The sequence below is a fragment of the Oncorhynchus nerka genome, linkage group LG23 (genome assembly GCF_034236695.1).
Source record: "Oncorhynchus nerka isolate Pitt River linkage group LG23, Oner_Uvic_2.0, whole genome shotgun sequence".
Taxonomy (NCBI): Eukaryota; Metazoa; Chordata; class Actinopteri; order Salmoniformes; family Salmonidae; genus Oncorhynchus; species Oncorhynchus nerka.
This window is the reverse complement of record NC_088418.1, coordinates 25,103,957-25,129,917: the sequence shown is the minus strand read 5'-3', so window position 1 is coordinate 25,129,917 and position 25,961 is coordinate 25,103,957. Positions and strand designations below refer to the sequence as shown.

Sequence of the window (25,961 nt, the reverse complement as noted above, 5' to 3'; positions counted from 1 at the left end):
TCACTTTGGGGAACAAGAAAACAAGTTTGAGAACAGAGAGAAAGGAGGCCACCCCTGTAAATGAGAGGAAGAGGTGACACACAAAAGTGAAAACTAGGACAAGAGCAATGAAGGTCTGGTGTCTGAAAAAAGAGGAGAGAGAGAGATGGAGGAAGGAAGGAAGGATACAGAGCAACTTCTCTGGAGAGAGAAAGAGTGAGAGAGAGAGAGGGAGAGAGGGGAGAGCAGACAAGTAGTGTTGCTCTATTTGTTCACGGCTCAAGCCCCCCTGGACTTACTTGACCCACACCGCTCCCTTTTGTCAGTCCACAGTACTTGACCTTCAACATGATTTATGACAGCCTAGTTCTCACTCTCTGCCTCACTGCTTCTTGCCCAATTCCCAAAGAGTGTGAGAAGTCTTGAACCTCTCAAAAGGTGAGATCATCGAGCTGATGATACTTTATCAAATAACTGTCTTTTCAATACATGTTACTTGAACAGGAAAAGACTGCAATAGAATACTCTGAGGTCACTGATATTGTTTCAAGCCATAGGTAGAGGCAGACATACTCTCAGTACTGACATACACTCACCGAACAGTTTTATTAGGTACGTTGTACATTCCGAGATGCCATTCTGCACACCACTGTTGTACTGCGCCGTTATTTGTCTGTTTGTGGCCCGCCAGTTAGCTTGCACGATTCTTTCCAATTCTCCTTAGACCTATGACATCAACAAACTGTTTTTGCCCACAGGGCCTCATCTGACTGGATGTTTTATGTTTGTGGCAAAATTCTCGGTAACACCTTGACACTGTCGTGCGTAAAAATCCCAGGAAGGCGGACGTTTCTGAGATACTGGGTCCGGCGAGCCTGGCACCGACGATCATACCACGATCAAAGTTACTTAGGCAACTCTTTTTCCCCCTTCTAATGTTCAATCGAACAGTAACTGAATGCCTCAATGCCTGTCTGCCTGCTTTATATAGCAAGCCATGGCCAGGCGAGTCACTGTCTGTAGGAGCGATCCATTTTCGTGAACGGGGTGGTGTACCTAATAAACTGGCCGTGTAGTTGTTACAGAGGCTGAAGCTCCTTTTTCTTTCCTCTTCCCGTGGGCTGATCCAGTCCTGGTTATGTGTGTAACCACCTTATCTTCCGCACCCTGTAGGCCTAGGCTGTCTTAGTTCTGGAGCAGTGGGTCTTGAGTGGAACAAATGGCCAGCCTGAGGGGGATATGGCTACGACGAGTTCCCAACCGTTCAACTCCTCTACTCGTCAACCTTTCTGATCCGTGATTTCTGATGACTGCTCACGAAGGATTAGTGGGCGACTATGCGCTAAGATTGATAAGGTTATCCCTGTTATTCTAATCCCATTCCACCAATCCAATCTATTCAGGATGACAAAGATGCCTGCATGCCTGCCTGTTGTTAAACAAGGCCAGGGAACCACCAACCAGTAAATTCATTGACAGTACTTGAGGCCATAAACTACTGAATTACGCAACAGTCATTGGTGTGGTAAGTCAAAGACATATTGGGAACAAACCCCAGGCACTAGGACCCAGAGCACGTGAGAGCACGCTTCTGCTGCCAGAAGGTGGAGTGGTGGAGACGACGAGACGGGAGGGAACAATGAAAGAGCTGGCTGGTAGTGCTAAGCAGCAGAGAGATTGGAACAGCTGTGAAAAGGAGAGCGAAAAGCAACAATAGCACTCTGATTCAAAGAGGACACATGGAGAAACGGTGAATAGGTGCAGATAGAGAGTCTGGTCATTTTCCACGCAGGCTGAAAAGTATGCTGCAAATGAATGGATTTGGTGTGGTGTTGAATTGGGTCATGCAGACCCCAAGAAGAGCGAAAGATAAACACACACCCGCCTCTAGTTGCCTCGCAGGTTGAGGGTGTATGTGCGCTTTCAAGAGACAAACGGGCAATCTTACCGACCATTCGCAAAACCATAGAAGATAACGGAGTCAATTCTCCATTGGCACCGAATAACCCTAAATAGAAGAGCGCCTTTACGCACGGAACCAAACAGAGAATTACTACCAACACAGAGGGGAAAACAAGACACAAAGACGGACCTGAAGTCAGTTCACACTATAGGCTATTCATTTTTCAGACAAGAGAACCCTGCATAGTTGAAACAAAAACACAACTGCAGTTTAAAAATAAAACTTTAATATATGGACTCATTAGTTGATGTTGAAATATGATTCATTTAATTTAAAATAGAACAGTTAAAAAAAACAGGAGATCTCTTCGGTTTATTGCCACCAAACCCCGGTGAATCAACCGGTCATTTGAAGAGCGCAGGGGCTCCTCGCGCTGCGCAAATGCAGGACCATGGAGGAGACAGACAGGTCGCCAGCAGGTGAGTTAAGTTGCAACCTCTGATCGGACTTCATTATCACACAGATCGTGTGAAAGTTACCTCATTAGCATATGCACACATCTTGGGAAATATGATGCAATGGCAACTTGAATCATAAACGCAATGAACCGTTATTTATTGGTCAGTCTGTGTTTGCTCGTTTGTTTCTATGTATTGTGCTTTAGGCAATGTGCATCATTTTTAGTGTAGCCTAGTCTCTAAAGGTTTTCAGTGGTCTTTATTTATTTGCAAGTGGATTGTGGACAATTCATTCAACAAATTGTGATCATTATTTCACATAGATTTTAAGAACCATATTTCTTTCACTATTCACCTATTCACCTAAGCAATATGTTTTCTTTGAGGAAAAGGTGACATCTTCAAAATGGTCTCTATTGTACCTGTCTTTTTTAAAAACGTATTATTTTTTTATATATTTTTTTACAATTAAACGATTTGATGAGCACAGACATACCTTCAAGGTAGACGGGCTATTCAGTATATTCTCCAGGTGAACTTGAATGTGTGTTTCTCTCTCTAGGTGGATGTGATTGAGTTTTCCTCCACACATTTCCATAGTGCATGTACATTTTAAATCAGGCAGGATTTCCTTTCCCAGCCAGCACTTTGCATTTGTTATTTAGCACCATTATGCACTAATAGAGTAACACAATGGGCTCTCGGAAGCACCATAAAGCGTGTGTACACTCTGGTCAGTGGCGTAAATATCTCACTGATAATGGCATGTATTGAACAAAAATCAATAAAAGCAGCAGGCCGTCTGGGGTGTAATGGACTCTAAATGAAACATGATGACGGCGAAGAGTTGGACATTCATTTTATTCACCATGTATTGCTTGATGAAACAGCGTTACTTCCTTGACCTTGCAGGGCAATCACAGGACCATTGTTCACTAACAGCGTTGCAAAGTGTTCATTAACCACTTCGTGAAGCCAGTACGTTACTGTACTATATGAATAAATCACAGTACAGATTCACTCTATATACTGGAAAATTGTTAAATCCCATACTGTATAATTCATGGTAGCCTATCATACACTGTAGCGTACCATATATATAATAGAACACGCTGTCCTGTCGACAGCATGCACACCACTCTGCCCTGTTTTGCAATTAACACAGTGCACTGAGCAGTACACCTACTGTATAGCCTGTGTCATGTGTAGCGTGTAGACAGGGGGAAGGTTGGACACGACAGACCTGGTGGGCTGGTAAATCATGACACGCTTCGGTGGCAGGTAAATTGATGTGCTTAACTGAATGGATAGGCGTGATGTTAGATCAGCGGAGGCATCTACAGCGGAGGCATTCCATCCGAAGTCAATGAGGCCAGAGGAAAGGGGAAGGAACGAGTGAGAGGATTGGACTTGATTGGATTTCAGCCCATCTGGTTCAGTGATCTCAGCAGCCTCAGCAATCAATCCAGCCTGATGTCACCACAGGGTTGGCGTTTGGCGGTAGGATCCCCCCACCATCATGGTAATACATCAAGGCCTGATTCTCTGGTTACAGTGGTCCCCTCCAGCCAATGGCCAAGTTTCTCTTTAGATCCTCCTCATCATCATAATACAGTCAAACTGTGTCTCTCCCAGCCTGTTGTAGACTCTTCTAGACTCTAGTCTGCTACAGTTGTTGTCAGTACAGCTGTGGAGTCACGGTTACCCATCCATTTCATATCAAAGAGATTAATTATCCTCCCTGCCTTGGGGAAGGCTGCTGTGTTTCGCTCCCATTTCATGTCCTCAACCCTATAGTGTCAGTCATGACATGAAACATTCCTACACTGTAGTGTGCATACAGGGTGAGGGGGCATACGGTATATTTTCCTATTGGCTGGCTGAGCACAGCTTTTTGACTGTTGAGTGGTTTTGTGTGGCTCTACTGTTTTGATAATTGCTTTTGCATGATGTAGACTAGACATTTCATGTGGAATGGTGCTCTACATCCTTATAGTTCAATCCATTGTAATTAGCAGTAGCACACAGTCTAGTTTCTTTGAATCTAGCTGCTCTGCTCACAATAGAGCAATAATAGGTGGACAGCTGACTGCTCTCTGGGTGTTTACCCTCGGGTAGGGTTACCGCTCTGTGCTGCGGTCTGTGTTGTCCAGTCCCACTCGTGGTGGCGAGGTGATGCCTTACTGTGCCTGACTGTCCCTGACCGTCCCTGACAGCTCTCAGCAGAAGCAGCAGGTGTTGAGGCGGGCATGAGAGAGAGAAAGAGAGAGGGAGTCAAGTGGCACCCGCATGGCTCAGAGGCTCAGTGGGGGGGTGGAGGACAGAGAAGAGAGAGCCGGATCAGCAGAGTGAAGGTGATTTGTCAAAATGAGTGGATGTGGCCCCGGCTGCTGGTCTGTCCAATCACCGGCCAGCAGGAAGTCTCCAATGTTATGGGCCTGTGTGAGGAAAACTGAGGAGTGCTACTGTAGCTAGCTCTCCTCCTACCTGGCTCTACTGGCACTCGTGCTGTTAAGGTAGATGATTCAGTTATTTACTACTGAGTGGTGGACCGCGGAGCTAGATAACACCCACAGGGCGCTCCTATTGAACAAGTTGTTTATTGAGGTTATATTGAATAAAGTGTTTTGTTGTTCCTCTCAAGCATGTCCTCAGTGCTCACAAACTGTGATACAGTGTGTGTGTGTGTGTGTGACAGTGGAGGCCCCTCAGAGAAGGAAGGGAAGGACCATCCTACTCAGTGAATTTCATTTTTTTTAATGTAAAGTTGAAACTATACTAAACATATTCACGTCACCAAATAACTGGTTAAAACACTGTTTTGCAATGAAGGTCTACAGTAGCCTCAACAGCACCCTCTAGGGTAGACCAATGGTGCAGCCGGAGGACAGCTATTTTCCGTCCTCCTCTGGGTAGGAGACTTCAATACACAACCTAGGAGGCTCATGGTTCTCACCAACTTCCATAGGCTTACAGTAATTATGACCACATCCAGAGGATGTCCTCCGACCTATCAAAGCTCTTGCAGCATGAACTGAAATGTTGTCCAAGCAATCAAAGGTTCAGAGAATTACTCTATTACCGGAAGCATAAGCTGTATAAACTACAGCTAGCTAGCACTGCAGTATGGTGAGTTGTTGACTCAAAGAGAGAGGACAATAGTTAAATTAATTTGCTCAAAATGGTTGATCTTTCAAAATTAAGGAGATGCAGAGTGAGAGAGCTAGCTATATTTCGTTGTGTTGTGCACTGAAATCCACAAGTGAAGGGAAAAGCTGAGAGGAGTGCGTAGATGTGAGAGAATTATACGAGCAAAGTGGTGATGCTGTATGTGGATCCTATGAAAGTGAAAGGTGTGTGCGGGTTATCTGGGGTGTATCCATTCTGCCGATTCGGTTGCAAAATATTTCTTAAAACAGAAGCGGAACGAAACTTGGATGAACCTACCTGAATTTGTCCAATAGAAACTCTCGTTTTAGTTGCAAAACGGAATGCAACTCCTTGGACTATTGATTACCCCTCAGATCAGCTAGATACAGGCAAGAGTGTGCAAAACGGTATTGAACACGTCACTGTCTCACCTTGATTACTCCAATTTGTCTCTCGACCTGTGCAACTACATTATGAACTTTTATTTGTAGGCTAGGTTGTAGCAACCGCATGATGGGTATACGGCAAATGTGAGTAGCCTAAACCTATCAATGTCATATGAATGATGGTCATCCAATATGCTGTAATAGAAAACCCACCTACCCACGCGTGTGTGAGAGATTATGAATTTTCAGCTGAGACAAAATGTAGAGTCCATTAGAGCCTGGGAGAGAGAAGTGAGTCAGACGATGCAATCAAATTATTTATTTCATTAGTCTCCTGTTTACATTTCTCAAGAATAGAGAAGAGGGAATTGAGGAGGTGGACTTTAGAAGCTATGAAGAGCACAAACTCTCCATATTGATTTGCTGTGTCAGACACCCACGCCCCCACTTTTTAGAATCAGTAGGCCAAGTCCTCAGAATGGATTGTAAAGAGCGGCCATGTTTCATTTCATTGAAGGTTTTTGACCCCTCTAACACAGCATCTAAAGTAATGTAATGGCTGTTGGTGGAAGAAGGTGAGGACCAAAGCGCAGCGTGGTACATGTTCATGTTATTTATTAAACTGAACACTAAATACAACAAGTAACAAAATAACTGAAACAGCTCCACCAGGTGCAAAACACACTAATCAGAAAATAACTACCCACACCACACAGGTGGGAAAAGGCTACCTAAGTATGGTTCTCAATCAGAGACAACGATAGACAGCTGCCTCTGATTGAGAACCACACCCGGCCAAACACAGAAATCCAAAACATAGAAAATGAACATAGAAAACCCACCCTAGTCACACCCTGGACTAACCAAAATAGAGAATAAAAGCCTCTCTATGGCCAGGGCGTGACAGTACCCCCCCCCCCAAGGTGTGGACTCTAAAGGGGAGGGTCCGGGTGGGCCTTCTTTATGGCGGCGGCTCTGGTGTGGGACGTGGACAGGCGGGAGGCTCTAGCAGCGCCGGACAGGCCGTAGGAGACGGAGGGAGGAGACTGAGAGACAGCCTGGTCCTTGGAGGCACAGGATAGACCGGGCCGTGGAGGCGCACTGGCAGTCTCGAACTACGGGCCTGCACAACCTGTCCTGGCTGGATGGTCATTTTAGCCCGGCACGTGCGGGGCGCAGGACGCACTGGGCTGTGCTGACACACGGGAGACACAGTGCGCAGCGCCGACACAGGATATCCTGGCCCGAGGAGGCTCACTGGAGGTCTGGAGAGCAGGGCTGGCACCAGCCGTCCTGGCTGGATCCTCACCCTAGCCCGGCAGATGCGGGGAGCTGAGATCTAACCCCCCAAAATGTTTTTTTGGGGGGGCTGCCTCTCGGGCTTCCTTGCCAGCCGTGCCAACTCCTCGTAGTGTTGCCGCTCAGCCTTAGCTGCCTCCAGTTCCTCCTGTGGATGGCAATACTCCCCAGACTGTGCCCAGGGTCCCTTGCCTTCCAGTATCTCCTCCCATGTCCATTTCTCCAGATAGCGCTGCTCCTCCTTACCATGCTGCTTGGTCCTTTGGTGGTGGGTAGTTCTGTAACGGCTGTTGGTGGAAGAAGGTGAGGACCAAAGCGCAGCGTGGTACGTGTTCATGTTATTTATTAAACTGAACACAACAAGTAACAAAAGAACAACTGAAACAGCTCCGTCAGGTGCAAAACACACTAAACAGAAAATAACTACCCACACCACACTGGTGGGGAAAAGGCTACCTAAGTATGGTTCTCAATCAGAGACAACGATAGACAGCTGCCTCTGATTGAGAACCACACCGGCCAAACAACATAGAAAATGAACATAGAATGCCCACCCTAGTCACACCCTGGCCTAACCAAAATAGAGAATAAAAGCCTCTCTATGGCCAGGGCGTGACAAGCAGACCTAATGATGACATTAATACAGCTATGATTGAATAACGTGAGCTGTCCAAAGCAATACCTTTTAAATAAAGCTTTTTTAAAATATTCTGTATATTGGCTGATTCGGCTCAACTCAAGCTTATGACATGACATTCATCACAGAACTTTTTTCTCACAGGCTACAATTAACTCTGATTGCGTTATTCATACAGTTTTAATTAAATGGCCAGATTCAGAGTATAGGATGCTACTGTGTAGATGAGATCCCTACTGCAGTATTAAAGTGTAAGAGAGAGATGTCCACTTGAAGTTGCCAAGCTGCGTCTATTATCAGGGGAAACGGTTCCCATGGAAATGTAATGTTAAAGGTCCAATGCAGCCGTTTTTATCTCAATATCAAATCATTTCTATGTCAGTATTAAGTACCTTACTGTGATTTTTTTCAATTAAAATGGTCAAAAATAAACAAAAATAGCTTCTTTGCAAAGAGCAATTTCTCAAGCAAGAATTTTGCTAGGACTGTCTGGGAGTGCCCACTGGACAAAAACTGGTTGAATCAACATTGTTTCCAGTCATTTCAACCCAAAATTCATTGTGATGACCAGGGGCATCATTTTTCAAACATCTGAAACACCTTTTTCCTGCTATCTAGAGACAAAACCGTTATGCTTAATTCCATTTAAAAAAATAAGTATTTTTCTGCATATCTAAGCATACCGCTTGAGCTGTCTGTATCCTCCTGACTGGTGTTTTATTTTTATTTTTAGAAACTAAATATGTTTCTCTGCATCTTTGCAAAATCTGTAAATGATTGAACGGAATGTGAATCCTATTCAGTACATTTTGTAATTGCTTTTCTAAAGTCTACCAACCTTGTCAGCAGGCATGCCAGCTAAGATAGTTCGACAAGCCAGCTACTCTAACTTGATTGATAGTCTGAAATGGCTTCTTGGTAGCCAGCTATGAGGTTGAGAAATTGGGAACTAATCTGGGCTACCTAAAGGAAACTTCATAAAATTGCTAGGTGGCAAGTAATATTACAGATAAACAACAACCAAAATATACAAATAAAAGTATTTTTTTAAAACAGGACAAATCTGAGTGGGCATGTGCCCCTGTGCCCCCTATGGGCATGATGTATTTGGTGATGATGTGGAAAACTGATTGAATTTTCAAAAACGCATCAACGTAAGGGAATTTCCTATTTTTTGGGGTTGATTTCACATTGAATTCACATTAGTTGACAACTCAACCAAATGTAAATCAAAACTAGACGTTGAACTGACATCTGTGCCCAGTGGGTGGTCTGCGTGGGGAGGGTAAAACGAAAAACTAGCTGTTATTGGCAGAGAGGTTTGAAACTCTCTTTCCCATTGTTCTATTAACTAATGTACTGCCAAAACAGGCTAAAATTCAGGCGGTCTTTTCAAACAGCTCTTACACTAACATGGCATCATCCATCTTTACAATTGCACATATTATTCCAACCTCATAGTGTGGAAATATATATAAAACACAGGAAATCATATTTTTGACTGCACTGGGCCTTTAATTTAACACCAATATGAAAGACAAAAGAGCCTAATTATTGATGTGTTCTCATGTTGAGATGAATGGAGATGAATGGGCACTCAAACACGAGGCCAATATTGTACAGATAGAACATTTCAGTGAATATGGGAAAAGGATGAGATGAGGCACGAGGGATCAATTATAGATTCAAGACCAAACAATCTTTACACAAAACAACGCTAAGTTTAGTAAAGAACAAAGGAGATATACAGCACGTTCAGAAAGAATTCATACCCTTGGACTTCTTCCACACTTTGTTCTGTTACAGCCTGAATTCAAAATGGATTAAATAGATTAAAAAACTTCTCATCCATCTATAGACAATACCATATAATGATAAAGTGAAAACATGTTTTTAGAAATGTTTGCACATTTATTACAAATTAAAAACAGAAATACCTTATTTACATAAGTATTCAGACTCTTTGCTACGACACCACAAATTAAGCTCAGGTGCATCCAATTTCTTTGATCATGCTTGAGATGTCACTCACTACAACTTGATTGGAGTCCATCTGTGGTAAATTAAATTGTTTGGACATGACCTGTCTATATAAGGTCCCACAGTTGACAGTGCATGTCAGAGCAGAAAATATACCCCCATAAAGTCCAAGGAACTGTCCGTAGATCTCCAAGATATAATTGGGATGATGCATAAATCTAGGGACGGCTATTAAACCATTTCTAGAGTATTCAAAGTTTCCAAGAGCACAGTGGTCTCCATCATATGAAAAATGAAAAAAAAAATGGAACTACGCAGACTCTGCCTTGTGCTGTCCGCCCAAACTGAGAAACCGGGCAAGAAGGACCTTGGTCAGAGAGTTGACCAGGAACCCAAATGACCACTCTAACAGAGCTACAGAGTTTCTTGGCTAGGATAACAGTCTCTACAGCACTTCACCAATCTGGGCTTTATGGGAGAGTGGCCAGACGGAAGCCACTCCAGAGAAAAAGGCACATGACAGCACGCCTGGAGTTTCCAAAAAGACACGTGAAAGACTCTGAGATATGACAAAATATTCTGTGGTCTGACGATACTATTGAACATTTTGGCCTGAATGCAAACCCGTCTAACACCATCCCTACTGTGAAGCATGGAGGTGGCAGCATCATGCTATTGGGATTATTCAGCGGCATGGACTGGGAGACTGGTAAGGATAGAGGGAACAATGAATGCCAAATACAGGGAAATCCTTGATGAGAACCTGCTTCAGAGTCCAAACGACCTTAGACTGGGAAAAAGATTTATGTTCCAACAGGACAATGACCCCCAAGCATACAGCCAAAGCAATGCTGGATTGGCATCAGAACAAGAATGTGAAAGTCCTTGAGTGGCCCAGCCGTACAAACTGAGACAAAAAATAAAACATTTTGGCATTAGTCTCGGAGGGTTCATCTCTATTCTCATCTCAAGCCAAGAGTTTGTTCAGTAAAGGTCGTCTAGCTATTTCACTAGCCATCTCGTGTCTGGGCATATGGAGGTCCAGGCTGTTACTGTAGACCATTTTAGATATAATAATACAGTTTTTGCAATTTAGCAGAAATGTTGGTGTGTGTGTGTGGTTCACGCAGTTTCTTCTGTCTGTTAGTGTGGACTATTCTGGATCTTAAATGGTATGCTTTTGTCTGTTAGGGCATTCTGTGCTTTAAAGGGGATGTCTTATCTGTTAGGGTTAGCGAAGTAGACGACCTCTGCGCTGATTGCTGCTAGAGGTCATTTTTCAGTTCACAACACAGGAAACATTGCAGAAAATACTAAATGGCTGCATGTGGTGATCTCTAGAGTCTAGAACAGTGTTACTCGCTATTTCTTGTAAGGGGGCCACTTTGGGTTGAGACAATCATTCAGAGGGCCGCACAGATCTTTAATTTGTCACATTGTATGATTTTTAAGTAATTACTTTGCATTTTATTGCATGACATACAGTGGGGCAAAAAAGTATTTAGTCAGCCACCAATTGTGCAAGTTCTCCCACTTAAAAAGATGAGAGGCCTGTAATTTTCATTATAGGTACACTTCAACTATGACAGACATTTTCTCCAGAAAATCACATTGTAGGATTTTTAATTTATTTATTTGCAAATTATGGTGGAAAATAAGTATTTGGTCAATAACAAAAGTTTATCTCAATACTTTGTTATGTACCCTTTGTTGGCAATGACAGAGGTCAAACGTTTCTGTAAGTCTTCACAAGGTTTTCACACACTGTTGCTGGTATTTTGGCCCATTCCTCCATGCAGATCTCCTCTAGAGCAGTGATGTTTTGGGGCTGTTGCTGGGCAACACGGACTTTCAACTCCCTCCAAAGATTTTCTATGGGGTTGAGATCTGAAGACTGGCTAGGCCACTCCAGGACCTTGAAATGCTTCTTACGAAGCCAGTCCTTTGTTGCCCGGGCGGTGTGTTTGGGATCATTATCATGCTGAAAGACCCAGCCACGTTTCATCTTCAATGCCCTTGCTGATGGTAGGCTTTGTTACTTTGGTCCCAGCTCTCTGCAGGTCATTCACTAGGTCCCCCCGTGTGGTTCTGGGATTTTTGCTCACCGTTCTTGTGATCATTTTGACCCCACGGGGTGAGATCTTGCGTGGAGCCCCAGATCGAGGGAGATTATCAGTGGTCTTGTACATCTTCCATTTCCTAATAATTGCTCCCACAGTTGATTTCTTCAAACTAAGCTGCTTACCTATTGCAGATTCAGTCTTCCCAGCCTGGTGTTACTAATGGTTTTCTTTGAGACTGTGGGCCCAGCTCTCTTCAGGTCATTGACCAGGTCCTGCCGTGTAGTTCTGGGCTGATCCCTCACCTTCCTCATGACCATTGATGCCCCACGAGGTGAGATCTTGCATGGAGCCCCAGACCGAGGGTGATTGACCGTCATCTTGAACTTCTTCCATTTTCTAATAATTGCACCAACAGTTGTTGCCTTCTCACCAAGCTGCTTGCCATATTGTCCTGTAGTCCATCCCAGAGTTGTGCAGGTCTACAATTTATCGCTGATGTCCTTACACAGCTCTCTGGTCTTGGCCTTTGTGGAGAGGTTGGAGTCTGTTTGATTGAGTGTGTGGACAGGTGTCTTTTATACAGGTAACGAGTTCAAACAGGTGCAGTTAATACAGGTAATGAGTGGAGAACAGGAGGGCTTCTTAAAGAAAAACTAACAGGTCTGTGAGAGCCAGAATTCTTACTGGTTGGTAGGTGATCAATTACTTATGTCATGCAATAAAATGCTAATTAATAACTTAAAAATCATACAATGTGATTTTCTGGATTTTTCTTTTAGATTCCGTCTCTCACAGTTGAAGTGTACCTATGATAAAAATTACAGACCTCTACATGCTTTGTAAGTAGGACAACCTACCGACAGTGTATCAAATACTTGTTCTCCCCACTGTACACAAATCAAATAGGCTACATCACATGTATAAAACCCATATTAAGGGTTACCTCAGTAGTTGGATGAGCGAAAATGTCCCTTCTGCTCATTGACTGAATTCATTCTAAATGTATAGTCTGTTGTTGTTATCCTTGTGAGGCAATCCATGTGTGCATTCGTCAGTCTGTTTCTGTTTTTGTTTTACAATGTTCATTGTTGAAAATGTTGCTTCACATGAATAAGTGCTGACCAGAAATTGTGTTACCTTTTGCACACACTGCTTCAGAAGTGGATACTCTGTGTCTGACACAAGGCTCCAGAGATGAGTAACACCTGATCTTAGTTCACCTTGCAATGTGTCATGTGCCTGCAGCTCCACGATCTCACTCTCTATTCCAGCACGGTCAGGACAGAGGGCTGTGATGACTGGGGTCAGAGATGACACTATCTCACTCTCTATTCCAGCACGGTCAGGACAGAGGGCTGTGATGACTGGGGTCAGAGATGACACTATCTCACTCTCTATTCCAGCACGGTCAGGACAGAGGGCTGTGATGACTGGGGTCAGAGATGACACTATCTCGCTCTCTATTCCAGCACGGTCAGGACAGAGGGCTGTGATGACTGGGGTCAGAGATGACACTATCTCGCTCTCTATTCCAGCACGGTCAGGACAGAGGGCTGTGATGACTGGGGTCAGAGATGACACTACCTCGCTCTCTATTCCAGCACGGTCAGGACAGAGGGCTGTGATGACTGGGGTCAGAGACACTGGCACATGAAAGGGGTTCTCAATGAAGTTGAAAAAACTCCTTGTACTCCATGATATTCTTGAATCTTGACTCAAACTCCAGCTTCAACTCTTCCAACACACGCACAAATACATCATAGCTAAAATATTGCAGTATGTCTGGGTTGGATGTGGTGACTGCTCTGAGCTTTGGGAAATGAACAAACTGTCTGTCAAACAAACAGTGTGGTGATTTTATTTTGAAACGCTGTGACCACACGCAGCATTTTGCCTGGAGTTTTAGCTTTCCCTTGGAGCTGGAGATTCACCGTGTTCAGGTGGCAGGTGATGTCAGTTAAAAAAGAAAGCTTCAGTATCCACTGTGGATCATCCAGCTCTGGCTCGTCTCTCCCCTTGCTTGCAACAAATTTGCAGATTTAAAGGAGGAGAGAAATCTTTCCAAAAACTCTGCCACGAGACAGCCATCTCTCCTCGTTGTGAATTATCAAGTCTTCGTATTCTGTCTGGTGTTCCTCCGGCAACTCGCGGAATTGCCGGTGATTCAGTGCCCTCGCAATAATAATGTTCACCCACGCACACGACTTGCTGCATCACATTCTGTAAGTCACAGTCTTTGAGTGTTTCCACAAATTCGGGAATATCCTCTATCTTTCTCATCAGGCCTATGAGTCCTTTCTCCTTTCCTCACATGTTTGGGGCTCCGTCAGTGCACACAGATGCCAGATTTGACCAGTCAATATTATCAGCAAACAATGTAACAAGGACTTTCGAAATATCCTCTCCTCATGTTTGTCCCTAAAGAGGCATAGAAGTTCCTCTCTGAATGACTCATTTTGAGGGAATCAGACCCAAACACATAATTGGGCAATGTCACTTACATCAGTGCCTTCGTCAAGCGCAATACTGAAACACAGCGCCACGGATATGTCAGTAATCAGTTGCTTACCGATGTCCTCGTCAATATCTTCTATCCGTTTTGTTATTGTCGAGGCTGAGAGTTGCAGTCCCTTAATTTGCTTTAAAATAGCTTCATTGTTTGTGAAATCAGCATACAATATTTAGGGCTGAGGCCAAAAAAACATTATTTGACAATCTCTGCTGCGTCTGTGAAGGCCTTGTTTCTCGCGAATATCCAAGCAATCTCTGCAACAGTGCTAGATCTGTCCATCATTTGTCGTTGTCCTTTGAGCTGTGCTATTTGGTTGTTTCTGATGTTGCTTTGTGGCGGATATGTTTTGTCAAAGTGGGCATGATGTGACTGGAAATGTCACTCTACATTTGCTCGTTTAAAACTATTGACTGCCTTCTGGAAAATAAGACAAAGTGAGCTGGTCCCATCATGCAGTTACAAAAATACTTGTCTGTCCATTTCTCTTGGAACTTTCGGTCGATTTCCTTCTCTTAGCCATCGAAGCCACATTAGCTATGTTAGCTACGTTAGCTAGCTGCATTTCCCTGCCGCCATCTTCCTCATTTTCCTGGTTCTCCGGTGGTTGTTTGTTCATAGCTGTCACGTTGTTCTCCAGCTCTTCCCCCTCATTTTCATTGTCAGTAGATTTACGTTTCTTTTTTACAATAAATCGATCCATGTCGCCAGACTGCAAAATTAGCTAGTAGCAAACTGATATGAGTAGATCGCTGTAGCTGAACAGTTGCGTTTTATTTCGGCAAACGTTCCAGTTCGGCCTTACTGTTCAACAGCTGTGCTATACTGCCGTCCAGGGAACAATAGATATATTCAGTGAAGTGATTCAGGCCTGCATTAAACACATTGAATTGAAATTGTATCATTGTTATGTACTGTGAATGGAAAATGGGAAAATCACTGCGAGCAGCAAATTAAGGGCTTGCGAGGTGCTAAGAATGACATGAATTGGGAATGATAAACTGGAATAGATCTCTCACTGCAATCCGCTCACCCATTTTAATGGCAGTCAAACTGTATTATTTAACTAACATACCTTTATTTAAGTGGTTTGATCATAGTAGATACAGTTGAAGTCGGAAATTTACATACAATGAGGTTGGAGTCATTAAAACTTGTTTTTCAAGTTTATAACGGATAAATAAAATTAAATAATAAAACCACTCCACAAATTTCTTGTTAACAAACTATAGTTTTGGCAAGTCGGTTAGGACATCTACTTTGCGCATTACACAAGTCATTTTTCAAACAATTGTTCACAGACAGATTATTTCACTGATAATTCACTGTATCACAATTCCAGTGGTTCAGAAGTTTACATACACTAAGTTGACTGTGCCTTTAAACAGCTTGGAAAATTCCAGAAAATGTCATGGCTTTAGAAGCTTCTGATAGGCTAATTGACATAATTTGAGTCAATTGGAGGTGTACCTGTGGATGTATTTCAAGGCCTACCTTCAAACTCAGTGCCTCTTTTCTTGACATCATGGGAAAATCAAAATATATATTTTTTTGTAGACCTCCACAAGTCTGGTTAATCCTTGGGAGCAATTTCCAAATGCCTGAAGGAACTACGTTCATCTGTACGAACAATAGTACGCAAGTATAAACACCATGGGACCACGCAGCCGTCATACCGCTCAGGAAGGAGACGCGTTCTGTCTCCTAGAGATGAATGTACTTTGGTGCGAAAAGTGCAAATCAATCCCAGAACAACAGCAAGGACAACAAGGACCTTGTGAAGATGCTGGAGGAAACAGGCACAAAAGTATCTATATCCACAGTAAAACGAGTCATATATATCGACATAACCTGTAAGGCCGCTCAGCAAGGAAGAAGCCACTGCTCCAAAACAGCAATAAAAAAGCCAGACTACGGTTTGCAACTGCACATGGGCACAAAGATCGTACACTTTGGAGAAATGTCCTCTGGTCTGATACAACAAAAATAGAACTGTTTGGCCATAATGACCATCGTTATGTTTGGAGGAAAAAGGGGGAGGCTTGCAAGCCGAAAAACACCATCATAACCGTGAAGCATGGGGGTGGCAGCATCATGTTGTGGGCGTGCTTTGCTGCAGGAGGGACTGGTGCACTTCACCAAATAGATGGCAACATGAGGGAGGAAAATTATGTGGATATATTGAAGCAACATCTCAAGACATCAGTCAGGAAGTTAACGCTTGGTCGCAAATGGGTCTTCCAAATGGACAATGACCCCAAGCATACTTCCAAAGTTGTGGCAAAATGGCTTAAGGACAACAAAGTCAAGGTATTGGAGTGGCCATCACAAAGCCCTGACCTCCATCCTATCGAAAATTTGTGGGCAGATCTGAAACTTGACGCAGTTACACCAGCTCTGTCAGGAGGAATGGGCCAAAATTCACCCAACTTATTGTGGAAAGCTTGTGGAAGGATAACCAAAACGTTTAACCCAAGTCAAACAATTTAAAGGCAATGCTACCAAATACTAATTGAGTGTATGTAAACTTCTGACCCACTGGGAATGTGATGAAATAAATTAAAGCTGAAATAAATCATTCTCTCTGCTATTATTCTGACATTTCACATTCTTAAAATAAATTGGTGATCCTAACTGACCAAAGACATGGAATTGTTACTTGGATTAAATGTCAGGAATTGTGGAAAACTGAGTTTAAATGTATTTGGCTAAGGTGTATGTAGACTTCCGACTTCAAATGTACATGTGTGTATGGATCATTTGAGTGTGCAGACTCTATTCAGTTATTTTAATGATCTACATTGGCTCAATAAAGCAAGGGACATAAGGATCTCACACCAGTGAAATCCGTATATATCCATGGTGCCACTCTGTTATAGCTGCCGAAGACAGAGTGGGATCAGAGAGCAGTATGAGAGCACAGTATGGCATGTGGCCTTAACTGAACATTTACGCTGAGTCGTGAGGAAAGAGACCCGGTGGAGACGCTCTGCCTCCCTCATGCAGCGCCGCAGCTGCTCTCTGGGAGAGATAGAAAACACAATGGCCCTTTGATAGTGTCACTGCCGGACTGTGTGTACGGGGGGCACACACACATACGCAAATGAGTGCACAGACACACATAGACAGACGCTCACACAAAAACCTATACACATGCAAACGTAGCTCGGTCACACACTTATGCACACACACATTCATCCAAACCCAGACTCACACATAACCCTCCATCAACACACTCACAAAGCACTTTGCAGGTTCCCATTTCCTGGTTCCTATTTAGAACTTTAGAGTGCAGCTGATGCATCTCTTCCCCTCATCACGTTCTGGGCCTCTTAATCATGCTCTGCACAGGAAATGAGGTAGCAGCGTCTTTGGTTCGGGATGTTTTTGTCTTAGTGGAGGCTGAGTAATGCGATTAGACTTGATGGCGGAGCGTTACATGTTCCCCGTGGAGCCCTAGGTGGCTGCGACTAGCATGCTAGAGCTGAAGGAGAGCCAGTAAACAAACATTCATTATGATTGATGGATCAGGAGCGGGGATCCGGTCTAGTCAATCTGTTTCTAACTTTCAAAGGCTATTTGGGCAATTGAACCAAACTTGTTCAAAGCAGTTTTTTTGATAGCAACAAATGAGAAACTGTACAGTTTTCACTCTTAGGCAGAAGACATGCTCCGACTTACAGTATATGTCTAATCGTGACTGATAAATTAGTATTCTTATGGAAGATACTTAGTGAGGCGTCACTCCTGAGAGGCGTCACTGCAGACCCTGATTTGATCCTTGACTGTATCACAATCGGCTGTGATCGGGAGTCCCATAGGGCGGCGCACAATTGGCCCAGCATCTTCTGGGTTAGGGGAGGCCGGGGTAGGCCACCTCCCGGTCGCGGCCGGTTACGACAGAGCCTGGGCGCGAACCCAGAGTCTCTGATGGCACAGCTGGCACTGCAGTACAGCGCCCTTAACCACTGCGCCACCCGGGAGGCCCAATGGTCCATCTCTGTGTGAAGTACACACTGTTGGGGTTTGTGTGTGTGTTGATATTCATGCACAATAGACGACATCTCCATGTGAGATCAGCCTTGCCTTATCAATAACCCTTTCTGTGTGTACAGTACAAGTAAACACCCAGCACGTACAAACAGTCACACATAATGACAATGGTAGAGATGTATACATTTGTTAGTTTTTTAGGTCAGCCTTGCATTCCGAATAAGCTTATCTATTGTGTCAAAGAGTGTAATGAAGTGTTGATGCCCTATACGACCACAATGTCTTCCAATGGTCATTCCGCCCTATTGCAAAGTCCTACCAAACATCTCAGCGACAACTTTTTCAGGGTTCAGCAACTTGAGTCGACAACCAACATTCCAACAGCAAGTCCAGAGCCACTACAAGCCAAATAATATTTACTGGGCACAACTAAAGTAATCCCTTTTTCTTCCTTCACGCTATGGATTGTATGGAAATGCATTTCTATTGGAAAAGGCACTTGAGTATAATCTGGATTATATTATTATCATTATATTATATCCACCACTGTCTTTACCATTTCTGTCAGCTGTTTCTATCCCTACATCCAACTCGTGTACTGTCAAGGTCAATATAGTCTGCATGAGTTCCTAGAAGATCCGCGACCCTTAGACCCAGTCTAAGACACATGGCTAACTTCCCAGAGGGACTCTGTCAAATATGTTTACCAGGCACCAAAGGAGGCTGGTGGGAGGAGCTATAGGAGGACGGGCTCATTGTAATGGCTGGAATGGAATCAATGGAACAGTATCAAACACATCAAACATATAGAAACCATGTTTGATTCAATTCTATGAATTCCATTTCAGCCATTACACAGAGCCTGTCTTCCTATAGCTCCTCCCACCAGCCTCCACTACCAGGCACACAACCCAATCCCCTTCTACTCCCCTGTCACTGCATTGATTGTATGCAAATGAAGATGTACTCGAACCTGTCGGTTGTGCACTGAGTGGACAAAACATTAGGAACACCTTCCCAATATTGAGCTGCACCCCCCTTTTGTCCTCAGAACAGCCTCAATTCGGATTTTACAAGGTGTTGAAAGCATCCACAGGGATGCTGCCCCATGTTTACTCCAATGTTTCCTACAGTATCAAGTTGGCTCTGTCGTTTGGGTGGTGGACCTTTCTTGATACACACGGAAATCTGTTGAGCGTGAAAAACCCAGCAGCGTTGCAGTTCTTGACAGACTCAAACAGGTGCGTCTGGCACCTACTACCATACCCTGTTCAAAGGCACTTAAATCATTTGTCTTACTCATTCACACTCTGAATAGCACACATACACAATCCATGTCTCCTCCCCTTCATCTACACTGATTCAAGTGGATTTAACATGTGACATCAATAAGGGATCATAGCTCTCACCTCAGTGTAGTCATTCACTTGCACATAGGCAAACACACACACACACACACACACACACACACACACACACACACACACACACAAGTCAAAGTTGTCACGTGTGTGTGTTTGATCGCCAATAAGCTTGCTGTATTTAGCATGAAACTCTCCTAGTCTTTACTGTCTCAGACATGACATAATGTTACATAATGTTATGTTTGTGTGTTCTCTTCTGTCCCCAGTGTGCCCCACAGCGTCAAGGCGAGCCTGTCTCTGTCTCCGTCGGGGCCGGGCCAGGTGGGCAGCGGCAGGGGCTCTCCCACCTCCAAGGTGGGCTACTGCGGTGGTGGCGGTGTGCCTGTGGAGGACATGCAGGCTCTGGCCATAACCTCCCTGTCGGCTGCAGATGTGGCCAAACACTACGAGCACATTCGCAAGCTGGGCAAGGGCACCTATGGCAAGGTGGACCTGGTGGCACACCGCACACAGGGTGAGTCAGAGGGCATGCATGGGTGTGGTGAAGGGACTTTGTTGGGAGCAAAGGTTTCAATAGAGTTTACACGGTCATACCACAACAGAACCAGAGAGCCAGATGGTGCAATAGAATGTAGGCTAAATCAAGAGTTCAATTAAACGTGGCACTACAGTGACAGGGCGTTTGTGAGGTCAAAGGTCACAATAGTGTAAGACTTCAGGGTGAAAAGGCTCTTTAGGTTGAGAGTTCATTAAAAGGTTACATGCCATTAAGGTGAAGAGGGCACTAGACTGGGTAAAAGTGCAGTGGGAGCTTTCTAATATGCTCTGATTGCACAGCTGTGTGCTTTAGTCAACAGCTGAGGGTGTGTTTCAGAGCACAGAGGCAGCTGGTACAGAGAAGGGAGTGGAGGAGGTTTCAGATACACAGAATCAGATTGCACAGGCATATTTAGTTAAATTCACTTAATAAATGTCAGTTTAGTTTATACGTTTGCCTTGACTCTAAAATATTGCTCTGATACTGTACAGTATTTTGATACAGTCTGTCTGTCTTCTGAAGTGTTGCCAAACAACTTTTCCCATGGGACATTAAAATATTCATTCATTCATTCATTCATTCTGTTCTTCTCTGTGTGAACATATCAGGCACCAAAATGGCTCTGAAGTTTGTGACAAAGAGCAAGACGAAGCTGAAGAGCTTCCTGAGGGAGTACAGCCTGACGGGCACACTGAGCTGCAGCCCCTTCATCATCAAAGTCCTGGATGTACTCTTCGAGACCGAGGATAGCTACGTCTTCGGACAGGAGTACGCCCCCGCGGGAGACCTGTTCGACATCATTCCCCCCCAGGTACTGTACTGGATCATGCTTATCATCTGCCCACCAATCCCTGTTCTCCCACACCTTAGCCAATCAAGCGCAGTGTTTCAAAGCAATGTGGTTTTAACAAGCCCTTCTGGAATTGGCGCCTTGTCTAAGTCCCTACTCAGATTTGAGCTGCATGCTCCTTTAGTGTGTACTGTAAGGCTCTCATTTAATTCCAGTGCTTTTCAGTGGAGGGCTACCTTTGACTCAAAGGTTCTTACTCTAGGTTGTTAAATATGAGTGCAAATATAATGCTTAACAAAACCTATTTGGTCCCACTTTACTCCCTCTACACCTCTATTCCGTTTCTATCTCATTTAATTTATTGCACTTGGTTTTCCTCCCCTCCACTGTACACTAAAACAAATCTGTTCACTTTCCTATCCTCCTCCCTGTAGGTTGGTCTTCCGGAGGAGATGGTGAAGCGCTGTATGCAGCAGCTGGGTCTGGCTCTGGACTTCATGCACAGCAAGAATCTTGTGCACCGTGATGTCAAGCCCGAGAACGTGCTCCTCTTCGACCGCGAGTGCAGACGCATCAAGCTGGCTGACTTCGGCATGACACGGCGCGTGGGCTGTCGCGTGAAGCGCGTGAGTGGCACCATCCCGTACACGGCGCCAGAGGTGTGCCGCGCCAGTCGTGCCGAAGGCTTCCTGGTGACCACCAGTCTAGACGTGTGGGCCTTCGGTGTGCTCGTCTTCTGCATGCTGACGGGTAACTTCCCTTGGGAGGCAGCGCTGCCCGCCGATGCCTTCTACGAGGAATTCCGCCGCTGGCAGCGAGCAGGGTGCCCAACGGCGGCCTACCCGTCCCAGTGGCGCCGCTTCACTGATGACGCCCTACGCATGTTCCAGCGGCTGCTCGCCGCCGAGCCAGAGAAGCGCTGTGGCGTGAAGGACGTCTTCTGCTTTGTCAAGTACGAACTGGTCAGCGAGCTCCGACGCCGCGCCTCCTGCCGGGCCAAGAGAGGCGAAAGGTCCAGTTCGTCTGGCGTATGCTCCGCAAGCTGTACCTCCAACTCCTCTTCGTCTTCCTCCTCATCACGCTCCCACAGACACCCAGAGCCTTCCACCCCCCCTGGGACGACCTCACTCCTGCGCCCAGCGCCCCTGAAGAGGAGTGTCCTCTCTGACACCCATTCCCCTCAGGAGGAGTCTCCTGGCCAGCACCACTCATCTCCGGGCCGGGAGAAGACCAAGAGCCAGATGGTGATGGCTACTGCCATAGAGATCTGTGTCTGAGAACGAGGGGATGAGCAGCAGTGTTTGTGGCTGTTGCCACAGCGATCGGAAGCTGTGCAAAGTAATAGCGACTGCCATCGAGACTAGAGTGAAAGGATGACGTATTACAACGCTGCCGAGAAGAACCCCAATGTCAAAATCCTGACTGTGCCACAGAAATTGGTGTCATCACTCACAACAGCGTACTATAGGACGAGTCATCACTAGAGCATGCGTTTGTCATTTTGATTTGTGACCTAAGAGTTGGAGAAGCAACGTTCAAGAGTCCACTGACTGTCACCGTTTCTCACAGCAACTCGTCCTGCTGTTCAGCCATTTTGCTTCTGAGCCCACACAGTAAGACTGCTAATGATGCTAACGAAAGAAACAACGCTAGCCATTTCTAAACAAGGAGTTTGGTAAAAACACGCAATGCTCTGATGTCACATCTATTCTCTCCTTTCTCCCTCCTTTCTCAATTTTTTTTCTTTCTTCCTCCACTTCGCTCTCTCAATGAATACATTTAACCTGGGGAGGCCGAAACGTTAGCTGGTCAGGTGACTTTCTTTAGAAAACTAGCTGATCTGAGGGCCAGTAATCCAATAGGGAAAACTGATCTTCTAGCTGACATATCGCTGAACCAATGGGATCTCACAGATTTTCTGAACATTTCTAAAGTGTGAAAATGGCTATGGACAATAGGGGAGAACGATCGTTTTTCAAAAGAAGAAAATATGTGAAAGTGACTCTCCAATGGAGCAGTTACTATGACGACAGGACATTGCTCATCTAGACTGTCTGGACTGAGATAGGACCTTGCTGTCAGACATCGGGAGATTCTAATTTGGGTAAAAGTTCGTCCTCTCCTCGACTCCTCCGTCTCTTCTCTCCATGATCCGAAAACCGATAAGTGGAGGAGAGTGTCAATTCGTTAGTAGGCGAACGAAGGAGCCTGCTCACCTCCTCGATTACCTACTTCTGCAGAGGAAGCACAGGAGTATCCTCGTGGTGGCAAGCGCCGAAGTATTTTCATACCTGCCCCTTTGAATCAGCTGTTGTTTTCTTGAAGGTGAAAAGCATGCAAACATTTAAGAACGATATGCTACTTATCCTTTTATCTATAAAATGTCTTGCACAACTATCTAAATTAGTTTTTAATCACTTCAAACATTTATTTTGGGGATTCCACCCATGGATATATAACATATATCTCTATGATTCCACCCTTGTAAACATAATTTGTCTAATATTGCGCGAGTGGAGAAAGAGTCTTGTTTCATATATAGTAAGCGAGAGAGGGAGGACGCAGGAGAGAGGACACAGGAGTTGAGCAAATCCAAATGAGATTCCCCCATTATCTCAGGACATCTTAGCGGGTCACCTCCTGTCTCACAATGACTTCCTTATTAGGGTTACAAGTGATTTCCTCTGGTAGACAAACAGTTTAAAAGGACACATTTCATACAGTAACAGTGTGCTCATTGGTTCATACAGGCACAGGTATCTTCAGGTGTGAAAATAAATGATTTATTATATTGACATTCAAATGCTTGGAAGCTGTTATAGAATAGAGTCCAGCGATTGCTTATTTTATACCCGCTATTTGTGTGTGGGACTGTGGGTGTGTATGTATATGGGTGTATATGTGTGTGTTTGAACAACTAAATCACTCTTTGTAATGGGGGAGAAATGTTAAAAGGAAAAATGGACTTTATACTGTAAATATTTCATATGTGAAGTGGTACACTGTATCATCGTCAGGTAGTTCAACCATGTAGCTTTACTAATTTAGTTTTACTACTGGGAGGGATTTTATGTTCTTTTTAGAGCAATGCACTGTATGTAGCAAAGGAATATGGCAAAGTATGTACAGTATAGGAAAGCTATAAAAAGATAATGCTCTGTAGTGGTGAATCATGGTGCAGAAACCCAAGACGATATTTGGTGGACAGTAGCAGCCTTTAGAGTGTGGGAGGGATCGGACCAGGGCCCATTGGAATAGTACTGTTTAACACTGGTAATGTCTCTCCCCGAGCACATTCTGAACACCGTGACCCCATCATGACCTGAGCAACATCTTGACCATCAATAGTCCCCTTCGCCTTACTCACAACTCAATTCAATCAAGTACTTTACTGAATTACTGCTTTTCTGTATTACTGCACACATACATACTGCATAACATTACCAAAGCAATTCCACCACAAGTGTTCAAAGATCCCATGTTCACTCCAGGCTCCACAAATCCCCAGCCACCCAATTTTTCCTACTCTCTGTCCTTCACCTTTTTCTCCTTTCTCTCTCGCTCGCTCATTCCTCCCTCTCATCTGCCTGTCTTTCTCCTGCGAATGAGTCTCTGAGCCATGTTGTGTTGTCTGGTGGGATGATCTCTCTCTCTCTCCCCTTTGGCATGCTGTGGGCTGATGATCAATAGAGGCCGTTGCATGGCGAGAGTCTCATCTCACGGGGGGAAAAAAAGAAAATGAGTTACATAAGTGCAAAGGACGTCACGCTGCTTGCTTAGTGAGTACAACTTCCTCCTTAAACCCAGGACCTCTGCACACACCGCTCTCCTGGAGCGTCTTACCCGTCGGCGCCACGCAAAAAGCTAGCTATTTGCTGGCGCAAGTGGGGACACTACAGGCTGAGGAGTAATACCCCGACTACACCGCTCGCGTTCGCGTGCACAAGTGTTGCAAAATAAATGTTGAAATCTATATTATTCAAACATTGCACCCACACTGCTCGTGCGCGCCAACAAGCATCTGTGCTGCCAAGGGCTAAAATAGAAGTCAGTTCTATTTGTTACGCAGATCGCGCTGCAAGTCTGGTGTGAGGGGGGGGGGGGGGGGGGGTGGAGGATGGAGGATGGAGGAGGGAGCACGCACGCAGCCGGTTTGGGTTCTGTGTAAGTTTCAAACATCCACATGTGCTAGATAAGCATCTAAAAAGCACTCCGTATGCTGCTTTATCGAGCATTTGTCTCTATTTATCTGCTAAGCTGCCGCTACTGTCATGTCTTACAGGTGTGTGTTTGTGTGTGTATGTGTTTGTTTGTTAGTGAGTCTCACCCTTCCCTTCCTTTCAATGATGACAGACCATCATCCCTGTTGCTATAGTGACAGTCAGTGTTTTTCTGGTTAGTTTCTCAGCTCCTGTCCACTCCCAAAACATCAAACATAATTGACTTGTCTGGTTGTTCTGCAACAACACCTCCCTAGTATGAATAACAACACCACCCTGCTAGCCATGAGTTCTCATGGCAATTGCCGTCTTCACATGTATGTATGTATGTATGTATGTATGTATGTATGTATGTATGTATGTATGTATGTATGTATGTATGTATGTATGTATGTATGTATGTATGTGTGTGTGTGTATACATAGTTTGGACACACCTGCTCATTCAAGGGTTTTTCTTTATTTATACTATTTTCTACATTGTAGAATAATAGTGAAGACATCAAAACTATGAAATAACACAAATGGAATCATGTAGTAACCAAAAAAGTGTTACATTTGAAAAAGTGTTTAGATTCTTCAAAGTAGCCACCCTTTGCCTTGATGACAGCTTTGCACACTCTTGGCAGTCTCTCAACCAGCTTCACCTGGAATGCTTTTCCAACATTCTTAAAGGAGTTCCAACATATGCTG

General features: G+C 44.5%; 1 protein-coding gene across 1 annotated transcript; it reads left to right on the top strand.

Annotated features, from left to right (window-relative positions):
* The first annotated feature begins 1,620 nt into the window (after nt 1-1,620).
* On the top strand, nt 1,621-24,211 carry sbk1 (SH3 domain binding kinase 1). Its single transcript, XM_029629446.2, has 4 exons — nt 1,621-2,361; nt 19,988-20,235; nt 20,868-21,070; nt 21,484-24,211. The coding sequence occupies exons 1-4, from the start codon at nt 2,324-2,326 to the stop codon at nt 22,324-22,326; spliced, it is 1,332 nt and encodes a 443-aa protein (XP_029485306.1). The 5' UTR covers nt 1,621-2,323; the 3' UTR covers nt 22,327-24,211.
* Nucleotides 24,212-25,961: the final 1,750 nt, after the last annotated feature.